Genomic DNA, 12,897 nt, shown 5'->3' on the forward strand with positions numbered 1-12,897 from the left:
TCACTGAAATTACAGCCATATTGGTTAAGTAATTCTGTCTTGTCATACAGATTTTAGATAGCAGTCATATTCCTCCATAATCAAAGATAGGTAAAATACAGTCCACACTTTGACGCAGATCTCTTGGAACAAACAGAAACAGAGCCTGAAATATGTGGATCGTTTTCTCTGTTCTGGGGGGAATGAATCCCTTGTAAGCTCTCTTATCAAAGCATAGTGTTAAAAAAAAAAATATATAATTTTATGGCTCCTGCAAAAATCCCATTTTAAGTCTTTGAAGTATCGTACACTTGAGTAGACATATCTGCATCTTTTTAGTACAAGAATAAGGGGTGAAGGTAAAAAGAAGAAGAGTGGGATCAAATAAAAATGGTCTGCTGAGCTTAGTACTGGGATTAAAGGCCACTGCAATATGCTGCTTCTAAAACAGTTATAAGTGGAGGTTAAAATGAGTTTTTGAGCTTCGGTGAGCAACAATAAAAGACAGTTGCTGACAATTTTAAATCTGCTGTAGTGAAGAAATAGGTCATGGGTGCATGTGTTTGAACTGTGATTAGATAACACTAGCACTGATGCAGCGTTGACCAGATAAAGAAGAATTTAATGACTCGAAGCATTAAATGTATTAAATGAAATGTATTGTACAAGTGGTCATTTAGTGAATCATATTAATGATGTCACTTTTTGACCTTTTTTTATCTAAAATAATTATAAAAAGTTTCTTATTATTAGATTACTACACACACATAGAACATAGAAAACAAAGAAGAAATGCACTGATTTTATCAAAAAATATAAGGTCACACAGGCCTTTTTTTTTTTTTTTTTTTTTTTTTTTTTTTTTTTTACAAGAGCCCATACACCCCTGGGACCAGAGGAGACCAGTTGCTGGAATTTTGAAAGAGCAATGTCCTGGGATTCTAGCTTCTCAATAGACTGGGGTCTTTTAATTTTTTATTTCATGATGCGCTAAATATTTTCAATTGGTGGAAGGTCTGGACTGTAGGCTGGCCAGTTTAGAACCCAAAATGTTCTGCTATGAAGCCATGCTGTTGTAATAAATGCAGTGTGTGGATTAACATTGTTTTGCTGAACTTTGTAAGGCCTTTCCTGAAAAATATGCTGTCTGGATAGAAGCATATGTTGCTTTAAATCTGTATATGTTTTTCATCTTTGATTAGCGCCGGCCAGTCTCTCTCCTCTTTAGTCAGAGAACGTGGCATCCATGGTTTCCAAAAAAATTTAATTTCTATTTGTCTTAACACAGAACAGTTTTCCAATTTGTCTGTGGACTTTCCACAGTCCACCTTAAATTAGTTTTACCCCAGAGAAGACGGCAAAATATCTGTCTTATGTTTACCTATGGCTTCTTTTTTGCACGATAGAGCTTTAACCTACATTTGTAAATGGTGAGGCAAACTATGTTTACAGAGAATGATTTCTAAAGGTGTTTCTGAGCCCATACAGTAATTTTCATTACAGAATCATGCCTGATTTCAATGCAGTGCTGGCTAAGGGCCCGAAGATTACAGGCATCCAGTATTGATTTTCACCCTTGTCCCTTTTACCCAGAGATTTTCCCAGATTCTCTAAATCTTTTGATGATATTATATAATGCAGATGATAAGATATTCAAATCCTTCACAATTTGATGTTCTTCTTCTTCTTCTTTCGGCTGCTCCCATTAGGGGTCGCCACAGCGGATCATCCGTCTCCATACCACCCTTGATGTTAAGAAACATAATTCTAAAATTGTTCCACAGCTTGTAGACACAGTTTTTTGCAGATTGGTGAACCTCGGCCCATCTTTACTTCTGAGAGACTCTGCCTCTCAAACATAAGATAAATTTGACTATATCCGAGAGGTAGAACATGGCTGACTGGGCATTAGTTAATTTGTCAAAAGTGTCAATTTTAACATAAATTCTTTTTTCCCTGTGCAATTTAATACTCCTGAATGTTTTCCAGATTGCATATCAAGTATGTGTTTTTACATTAAAAGAGCACAGGGGGGTGGTTACAGACAGTGAAAACATGGAAGTGGTTTACACAGTTGCAGGCAATTTAACAAGTGTAAATATTTGTATTTGTAATCAGCACTAACAATATGAATAATGTTATAAAGTTCCTAAACTGTAATTTTTTTTAAGTTTAGTTGACTAGCTAACTAGCTTTTACTACATTATTATAGATATAAGTTCAGGATGACATGGTTTCCTGAAAGTAGGTTAAACTGCCTGTCAGTTTTATTATATACATTAGATCTTAAACACTGACGCTCCTGACAGCACAATTTAGTCCGAGTAGCTTAGAGTTTCTAACTTGTAAAATATATTTGCTAATATATTTGTATGCTGCAATTTCATTTAAGTGTGTAAAAAAGTGACAGTAAAAAGAAGTGAATAAAAACAAAAGAAACAGGAAGGAAGCATTTAGAATGAATATATGTTTGCCAATCTGTATAAAGAGACTTGAAAACAGACTTGAGACAAAGTAATTTATTATTTTTATGAAAAGAAGAGAAAGAGAATAAATATATATTATAGTGATGTGCTATTATTTTGAAATTTGTCATGTATTATGATGAATTCATATATGTAATATAAAACAGCTTGGGCAAAATCAACAGTTAAATAATAAACAGTAAATACAGCATACTGCTGCACTATAAAGACAAACATTATTCAAAGTGTTTTATTTTGTTCCCTTTTTTTCTACATTTAAGCATGTCTCAACTGATATTAGGGTAATTCTCATTAATTCTTAGTAGTATCTTCCCAATATATTTCAATTAGCAATCCCAGCTGCAAATTAGGCTTATTTATGCATGACATAAAATCAAACTGGGATCACTTATTAGACTCTCACACTAATAGGTTTGCCAAATGTGTGCGAGGGTGCATGTATTTCATTATTTAATTAATGCTCATTTACTTTCCTTGTGCACTGGAAGAACTGTGGAATCTTAAATAAAAGCCCAGCTATTATCCTGGGATGAATTGCTGTTTTAAATCAGAATGTACTCTGAAGTATAATTTTAATTATTTAACTTTTCCTATGACACATTGTTGGTAAAGATCTGAAAACAAATAAAAAAAACAAATAAATAGAATAGAAATTTTTAAAAACAAGAGAGAAAATGGTTCATCAGAATGCAGCTCTTTTATTCAGAATAGCAAAAACATACAAGTGGGAGCTCACTCAGTCTTTTCGACCTTGGGAGCCCATAGCAACTATTTAAGTGCAAGATATGAGGGAAGACTCTGTGTGTGTGTGTGTGTGTGTGTGTGTGTATGTGTGTGTGTGTGTGTGTGTGTGTGTGTGTGTGTGTGTGTGTGTGTGTGTCTGTGTGTGTGTCTGTGTGTGTGTCTGTGTGTGTAAGTGAGTGAGTAAGACAAAAAGAGAGAGAGAGAAAAGGAGAGAGAGAGAGAGAGAGAGAGAGAGAGAGAGAGAGAGAAAGAGAGAGAGAGAGAGAGAGAGAGAGAGAGCAGTTCTAAAGTAGATGCTTCAAACTATAGAGGAGAAAATGGAAAATTCAGTGCTGCCCAAACCAGTCAAGATGTTCCACGCATTTTTGACTAAATCCTTTTCATCATTTCTCTTTTCCAGGAAGTCACTCCAGAGGACAAAGCTCTATCTCAGGCCTAAGGAGCTTTTGAAAAACCTGACCTCAAGGAGATGAATATTTATGGACTGTGAACAATGGAATAAGAGACAGCACCTTCTAGTAAAGCCAAATGTCTATTTCATTTTATTGCACCTACTTTGATATATTGATACAACAATGAGCTTTAAAATGCTTTTACACCCTTGAAAGGGTCCACCATTGGTCACCTTTTTAAGTAAGAAAAAAAACACAGAAGTATAGACAAGAGCTGGCTTGTTGCAATGTCTCCACCTTTATTAAGTGGAGTCAGATTGACCAGCTGCTGTGGCTTATGTTCACTGCTTGTTCTTCTGAGTCTCTTTCTGACCACTTTGGCAGCAAAACCTAAAGGCCCAGGCCATGCATATTTAAACTCCATTCGTATCGATGGAGACATCTCTTTGGGAGGACTGTTCCCAGTGCATGCAAGAGGCCATGGTGGAAAGCCATGTGGAGAACTGAAAAAGGAGAAGGGAATTCATCGTCTGGAGGCAATGCTTTTTGCTCTGGACCGCATTAACAATGACCACGACTTGCTTCCCAACATCACACTGGGGGCCCGTATTCTGGACACTTGTTCCCGAGATACACATGCTCTGGAGCAATCACTAACATTTGTCCAGGCACTTATAGAGAAGGATGGGATGGATGTGAAGTGTGCTGATGGTGGCTCTCCCATCATTACAAAGCCAGAAAGAGTTGTGGGTGTCATTGGTGCTTCTTCTAGCTCAGTGTCCATCATGGTAGCTAATATCCTGCGCTTGTTTAAGGTAAGTACCATTGTTCCCTCTAGGCTGATCACATTTCTGATGCTGCTCTGTGCCGAACAATGACAATAAAATGTGTAAAAAGGATTTTTAGTAATATCGAATTGTAAGTAATAGGCCAGCATGTACAGCATCTACTGAAAATTATTCACTGTAACTAGTTACAATAAATGTGAATGTGGCTTAATCTGGCTAGATGATATTAGCATGTGGTGCTGTCAATAGTTGTCTTTCCAGTCCTTAGAGCTAATGCTAACCAGATAAGGTCAGAATGGCTTCAATATTAGTAAACCCTATGTGGTGTTCTGTTTGATTTTTTTTTACCTGAAAACCAATTAAGTCACAGTCACAGTGTTCAGCAAACCCTGCTGTCATGGCCATTTCAGCAGCTAGCTCCTTACAGCTTTCATTCAGTTCTTCGAAGGACCATCATTCAGGGGTATATGTTAGAGCACTTAGCTAAGCCTAATAGCAGGTATGAAAAAACATACCTTTAAGATTTCATTTCATTACTCTTTTGAATACTACTATCATACCACAGTGTGAAGAATAAAAAAATGATCAAAGTTTGTAGTGCATTATGGGAATCTACTCATTTTATCAGAGAACCCTGTGAGATCCATGAATTCTATGCAGTTTTTAAATCTGACACTTTACTGAGAGTCTAAGAATTACTAAGAATTCTAGTGTTTAAGGTAGAGTGACAGTATAGGCACACACAGCTAGGTTCCCTTCACAGTGATTCATGTATTCACACAGCTCTTTTTTTTTTTCAGTTGAGAAAACTGCAGCTTGTTTTTAAAAGGTAAAAATGAGTTCCTGGTGGCACAGCAGGTTGTGTTCTGAGCTTAAATGACTGTCTTTGAGGAGCTTGATTTCTGGAGGTGTTTCTGTCTTTAAAGTTGTTGCTGCTTGATTTCCTCATTTTTAAGTAGTTTTCCTTCAGGTTTTTGTGAAGGTTTGTTCATTTTGAACAAATCCTTAATATGACTTTTGACTAATAAGAGTGAGAGTAAGAGAGTGATTCGTTCATGCCTGCACCACATCATTCATTTGTAATGTAAAAGCTGGTTAGGCTCTGTACAGGAAACAGAAATGATTATTCTTGAGATTCAAATATTTAAAGCAAAAAGGAACAAAAGCAGGAGGGAAGATTTAAGTAAACTAATCATTTCTGTTTTCTGTACAGAATCTATGGTTTTTCATGTTACAAGTGAATCACTGTCTAAGACATCTCGTTAGTCCTGAGTCCTGTTATTCCTGAACAACTCATCACTAAAACCTGAAGGAAAGTCACATGTAAATAAGGAGACCTTGTAGAGCTGCTCCACAAAGAAAGAAAAATGGATTTGCTATGCTAAATGGCTCCAAGATATTAGTGTGTAAGAATGGAGGGCTGTCCAGGGTGTATTCTTACCTCGTGCCCAGTGTTTAGACCCATAATGACCCAGGCCAGTATAAAGCAGTTAGTAATGATACATCAATAAATGAACGCATTTTTTTTTTTTTATTAATGACACTTTATGTTCATTACTCATATGATTTGGTTTCTATTTATTATAAAACATGCCGTCATATAGACTATCATGAATAAAAAAGTAATTTTTCTATTTTCAAACATCAAATATACTGCATATGTATCCTGGAATGTCAGGTAGTACATCAGTATGATGAATGTTAAATAGCAAGTTTTTAATGAATGCTTGGGTGGTGAGGATATGAATATGTAAATTGCTAAATGATAAATTGAATGTGCAAATAATAATTTTGCCCACCTTCATGCAGTGCAAACAGAATAGTAATATTAAAATATGTACAAAAGGACTTCAGTTGTAAAAATCATGGCCATGAATAGGTGATGGCTTTCTCTTTTTATTTATTTATTAGAATTAGAATGGAAATATTCATCAGCTGCCCTTTCTACATTTTAAGAAAATATTGCTTCTCAAAGTGTGTAATACTGGGTCATTTACAATGAATTTGTTTATTTAGCTTACCTTCAAATAATAACAGGCTGAATTATTTTTCTGGTAATGGAAATAACATTTAGGCAACGGTTCTGCAGCAGTTTGCAGATTCATGCTATTAGCAGTTTAACTGCCAAAGCTTATAGCACCAGAATAATCTCAGACTAACCTAGAATAGCAAATATTTTCTCTGCTTTAACCAGATAAGCATTTACTGGACTTGGGTTTGCTTGTGATATGATGAAATACATCTGCAGACTCTACAGGCTGGCTTTTTCCAGACATTGATTAAGCTAAATCCTACAAGTAAAAGTCCTTCTTTTGGGAAATGCCCAATGATTTTTCCCCAACACTTAATCCAACCAAGAAAAAAACATGCTTCTATGATTCATATTCAATTCATTCCTGATGCGACAGCTAAAGCAAGTCATTACTTTCACTCCTGTTTGCTACATGAATTTTGAATCATTCTGAAAGATCAAAAGGCACCTCTCAAATTTCTGATGGATTCTGTGTAGTAATGTACCCAAATTTTGTTTGCATTCAGGTTCAATTTTGCACCTGCTTTGTATGAATAATGTACGAATCTGCGCTTAGCTATGTTTGTCATCTGCCGCTAGTCTGTAGTCGGTGTGATTGATCCTTTTCCTTGTTCTAAGCTGGGTGGCCCAGAGACAGCTGTGTGTTTAATGGATGTTTACCCAAAAAAAAAAAAAAGAAGACATTTATGCAGTGGCATTCATTGGTGCTGGAGCTGTGATTACAGACATATCTATGGCAGGGTGTGTGTGTATGGCAGATTTGTGGCAGTGATGATATGCCTTGGGCACAAGTGCTGCTATAAGCACATTTAAAGCATACAGCTAAAATGCTACCATTACTAATGGAGAGGTGTGTGGTCTGGATCAGTGCATACTTGATGTGGATGGATTGCTAATATTGTAGACACAATTATTATTATTTTTTTTACTATTATTCATCTCTGCACTGTAACAATCAGCTCTGAGATCGCCACTGATTAAACGCTTTAGTCACCAACCTTTTAACTACACCACCGGTTGCACGTTACACCTTTATCTATGCTCTTCAGCTCTTTGCAATCAACCTTGATGTTTTTTTTCCCCCTTGAACAAAAGAGGTGTCTTCCCACCCCCATTTGTCAACACTACTTATTTCAACACTTTCAATGAACATGCAATTCTCCTTGCATTCAGACATAAATGCCACTTGTTCTTCTTCATCAGTTACATTCATTTACTCATGGACAGCTTTCTCTTCTTCTCATTCTTATTCCTAAACAGTTTACTGTCTGTTGCAAAATGCCTGAGTGCTGAATGCCACTGCTGGTAATCGCTTGTAGTTTGTGCAACATTTCTACAGTGCTCAAGCTCCACGATTTTCCCTGACTACACATCAAAGGGCTTACAAGAAAGAGGCTGGTGCTAAATCATGCCCTTTTTCTTGCCAGACTATATCACTCTTTTCCAAGATACTTTATTATGGATTAAACAGTAAATCTGTAAATGAGCTGGTGTCTCACCTCATTTATTTAAGAGGTGGACAGAGGCGTTTTCTCAGAGCAGACAGATGAGTTCACAGAAAAGCAAAGTGCATATCATTTTAAGACATTTCCTTTTGAGCGTTAAGCTTTTTTTTTACCTACTGCAGATAGTCTTCATTTGTTTCTTGAATCAATATTGGTCTTGTCAAATACAGAGTCTAAAGCACCTAAGAGAATGAGCAGAGACATGATAACATCTTGATACAACAAAAGCATCCGCCCTTAAAGACACCCTTTTATCTACACCGGTTGATAAAATGTGAAGGAAATCTGTCTCCGCAGCAGTAGAGTGTAATGAGTTAATGCACTTCGCCTGATTAATATTTTAAATAAACATTGCATAACAGCTGTTTGGTACAACTTCAACTCCGGGAATTCTTGCTGAACTCATCGTTATCATTTAAAGGTTATAAATGAGCTCTGTGCTGATTTGAAGGCTGTCAACCATTGTTTGGGCTTTTGAAAAATTGTTGGGTCATTTCACTTAATTTAGAAGATCCAAACCTGTTCCAGCATGATAATGCTCCTCTGCAAGTGAACTCCATTTAGGTTGTAGAGCAAGATTTTGAATAACTTGAACTCTGAACTCAACCCTATAGAACAGCTTTGGGATAAATTGGAATGGTAACTGCATCGCAGGCCTCCTTACCCTACAGTATATCAGTCCCCGACTTTAATAAAGTACTTATTGCTGAATGATGCATCATCCTCTGCACACCTGGACTGACAGATTTTCTGTCATTCTTTATAGCAAATCCTCTCAAGATCAGGTCTCTCCAGAGATCAAGTCCAAGTTATAGACATTCACAGAGTTGTGCCAATCCTGTGTTATCATGGATGTGTGCTTAGGGTTGTTGTCATGTAGGAAGGTGGCCCAGACTGAGGTCCTGAGAACAATTTTTCATTGAAAATATCCCTGCTCCTGAAAAACACCCCACAACAGGGCAGGTGTTGAGAGGTGTCTGATTTCTTTCAGACATAATGTTTTTAAATTGGGAAGGGTTTCCTCAGTGATTAAGATCTTGGACTTCTGACCATAAGATCATGAGTTCAAATCCAAGGCACCACTATGCTGCCACTGCTGGACCCTTGAGCAAGGCCCTTAACCCTCAACTGCTCAGTTTTATAAATGAGATGAATTGTAAGATAAGGGTGTTTGTCAAATTTCATAAATGTGAATGTAAAGTGAGACCAAACAGTTCAATCTTGGTTTTATCAAACCAGAGAATCTTGTTTCACACAGTCTGAGAGTCCTTCATGTTTCAAACTTTAAGCAGACTCCCATGGGTTTTGCCCTGAGGAGAGGCTTCCATCTAGCCACTCTGCCATTAAGCCAAGATTCGTGGAGAGCTGCAGTGATGGTTGTCCTTGTGTAACTTTGTTCTATCTCCACACTGGATCTCCGGGTTCTTGGTCACCTCTCTAACTAAGGCTTCTCCCTTCTCCCCAATTGCTCAATTTGGCCAGGCGGCCCGCTCTTGGAAGAGTCCTGTTTGAGAATTACAGAGGCCACTGCTATATATATATATTATGAAGGAAGACTCTGTGTGTGTGTGTGTGTGTGTGTGTGTGTGTGTGTGTGTGTGTGTGTGTGTGTGTGTGTGTGTGTGTGGCATGAACTCCAAAAGACCGTGACGAGCTATTCTTTACTTCATTCAATCGAATAAACATTTTATAGTGTCAATATTTTAGAATATACAGATTTTGTAAGTATGCTACACTCTATACCACATACTGTATTGTGTACTACAATTAGGATTAAAGTGCAAAAAGTCATAAAAGTCCAACACCAGACACATTTGTAGATTCTTTGCTTATGTAAATGCAAATGTGATAAATTGTGTAAACGTGTTTCAAATGAAAGAGAACCCTTACAATTTCCACTTAGGATACTGCATTTAAACCATTTTATACCCCCAATGATCGGAACTTCACAACAATGTCCACATTTGCATATGACTAGCAGTATAAAGGTGGCTGTGTGCACAGTCAATAAACAGCAAATTATAATAAAATATGCTTTATCTTATTAGGTCGATTAATTGGAGTGCAAAATAGGGGTTTAAAGATTATGCATTATGTCACTGATCATTTCTTAATCTTACAAAATTGTGAGGTATACATTTTGTGAATGACAGCAATTAGGCTATTATTATACTATAAACATGATTGAGAATATTAGCGGTATAATTCTATGGTTGTACAAGAGAACTGGAGAAAGAAAACAAGTATTTTTCTAGATATTGAAGGAAAATGCTGCCTTCTTTGAGCTATGCCTAGAGACAGTCAAATTGCATGCATTTGCATGCAGAAGGCTCAGAGTGTCCAAGTTTCAGCACATTGTGTGTGTACCTTTTCCAATATTTCTTCTGAGATCAAGGCATTGAAAGAGAATTAGTCTCCCTTTTTATGCAAAGCCAGTTCTTTTCCACAAGATGTTGGCTTTTTATTAGATGATGGAACATTACTTCATTAGGGATTTGGCATAAGTTGAAATCGGTGCTCTGTGCCGGGCAACCAAGATCTCCTTTTCTGTTCTCAACAAACCATTTCAGCAGGGACCACATGGGTGGTATTAAGCAGATTATGTTCCACATTTAGGTCAGTATTTATGACAGTTTTACTTGATTCAGAATCAGATTACAAAGGTGCTTTAGTTCATTTTCTTGGCGGCACATTTTGATTAAAATTAAAAATGTCAGCATGCAGAGTTCAAATATAGACCACAATTTGCCATTAGCAAAATTGATATTACAGATATAAAAAGTTTGTGTTTGTTCTCTGCTCTTAGATTTAACACAACGTAACCTAAAACCAAGGTAGAATTAGAAAATAAACAAAAAATTTGCACATTGTTGAGTATTATATATACAAATAATCCACTAACAGACATCTAGTATATTGCAAATATATTCTTTAATTAGTAGCCTTAATAGTAATTATCACATCAATCAGTCAAATTAGTGTCCCTAATTAATTATCTGGCACCTAACAAAATAGTGCTTTCCAGCACTAAAAGTATAACAGAATGCCTCCAGTTTCGGCAAGAATGAAAATGCAATTCTTTACTATACTATTCTATATTCTATGCTACAGTATTGCAGCAAGTTGACAGGCTATTATTTTAGTTTTTAATGTTATGTGCAGACACATAATTATACACAAAACGAAATGTATATATTAGGTGCTAAATTAAGCTTGTCCCATAAGAGAAACTTGGGAAAATGCTTTTTTTTTTCTAATGCTAGAGCTGAATTATCTGAACTGTACAGATAAATCTTGGTCAAAATGCAGAAGAGGATCAGGGACTCTATAGGCAGCCTATACTGAGCTAGATTAAAATCAAGAACATGAACCGAAAGCAGGCCAATATTAACAAGGCAATCAGAACAGTAAGGCTTGGGGTTTTCAGGCAAAAATCTCTTTACATAGCAGGGTCGTGTATGTGTGTAAAATTGCATGCAGGTGTGTTCAATCAATAGCTTGGTGTCTGAGAGCGCTGCAGAGTGTGGGAAGTGTAGGCAATGGTGGCCAGGTTTGGAGACTATATTTTTCACAGATAATTGAGTTGCTGGTTTGCTGTGACCTGACAAAGCTCATAAAATTGTAGTGTGCATAGGATGTAAGCTATTTTGCTTTTGACTTAGTATTTTTACTTGTCATATAGTAAAATTAATAGAACAGTGCTAATGGCAAAATTGCAGTGGAGACCAAAACATTATCTATTAGTTTTGCCATTGGTTTGTATGTCTATCTATCAATGCACCTGTACAAGAGTCAAAGAATATTTCAGGAACAATTGAACATACAATTTAAGAAATTATCATTGTAACCAGAAGATTTTTGGAAATGGTCCAAAAAGGTCAAAGACACAGTAAAGTCAAATGTCTGAAACAGTCTTTTTATTAAGTCTCTTCCTTTTGGCTTGAGGAGTGTTTTAATAATTCTGAATTGCTGAATATAAAGGACCAGACATGTTGTTGGCTCAGGCTCCTTCCTTCAAAGCTGTTAGTTTCGAGTTCTACTTGTGTAAATGTACTTACAATTCGAAACATGATATTCAGGATACTGTGGTTACAACAAATAGTCAGACAATGGCACTGCACCTTCCTTGAATATTCAAAGCAAGAAAAAGAATTTAAAACATGCCTAAGACATGTTTTCAGCAAACATCAGTTCATGTGCAAAATCTACACCACTGTCTTTTAAATCTATAGATATGTCTGTGGTCTGAATAATGGAATTATGATATTTCAATTGTATTAGCCCTAAATACGTCATTCTGTCATTGCTTTGCTGAAATGAGCGATGTGAAACAAAAAGTAAAGAATTATCCAGGATGTCACTTGATAAGCTCTGACACCAGGCATCCCAGCTTCAAACATAAAAAAACAGCCTTAGAGCATTTTCTCTCTCACATTTTACTGTTGGAATTATATGTTAAGGCAGGTAGCGTTCTTCAGGCATCTGCCAAACCCAGACTTATCTGTCCTACTGCCAAACACTAAAGTGTGATTCATCACTCCAGAGTACATGTTTATACTCCTCCGAGTCTAATGGTGCTGTATTTTATATCACTCTTACTGATGTTTGACATTGTTCATGGTGATCTTAGGGTTTTTTTTGCAGCAGCAGCTCAGATTAAAAAAACAAAACAATGTTTAGCTCCTGGGCATGCTAACTTTGCTTCCAGAGACAGTCTGTGTCAGAAGCAGTTGTAGCAACGGAAGACAAATGATTTTTTTTCCACTTTGTATGTACTTCAGGCCTCTTTGCTAGTGTGTGGCCTGTCACTTTAGAGATGAGCTGTTGTTGCTCATAGATGTTTCCATTCAGTTCTCCAGAGCATCCCAATATCCTGCCAATGTTTTCCATGGAGATTACATGGCTGTGTGTGTGCAAGTAAACACCTGTGTAAGAAAATGCCTTAAATAGGTAAGTACACTATTTTAAAGG

At 36.6% G+C, this 12,897-nt stretch overlaps 1 protein-coding gene across 9 annotated transcripts in view; it reads left to right on the top strand.

Moving 5' to 3' along the window:
- The window catches only part of LOC310714828 (metabotropic glutamate receptor 4-like), a 134,922-nt gene that overhangs the window by 34,139 nt on the left and 87,886 nt on the right, over positions 1-12,897 (top strand). For all 9 annotated transcript variants that reach the window (XR_014530147.1, XR_014530148.1, XR_014530149.1 and 6 more), the window contains exon 2: positions 3,610-4,416. Coding sequence is in view for 6 of the 9 variants with exons in the window: in XM_083520768.1 (XP_083376894.1) it covers positions 3,889-4,416 (528 nt within the window). In the remaining 3 variants the exon portion in view is untranslated. The remainder of the gene's footprint in view (positions 1-3,609; positions 4,417-12,897) is intronic.

Source organism: Silurus aristotelis (assembly GCF_946808225.1).
Source record: "Silurus aristotelis genome assembly, chromosome: 2".
Lineage (NCBI taxonomy): Eukaryota > Metazoa > Chordata > Actinopteri > Siluriformes > Siluridae > Silurus > Silurus aristotelis.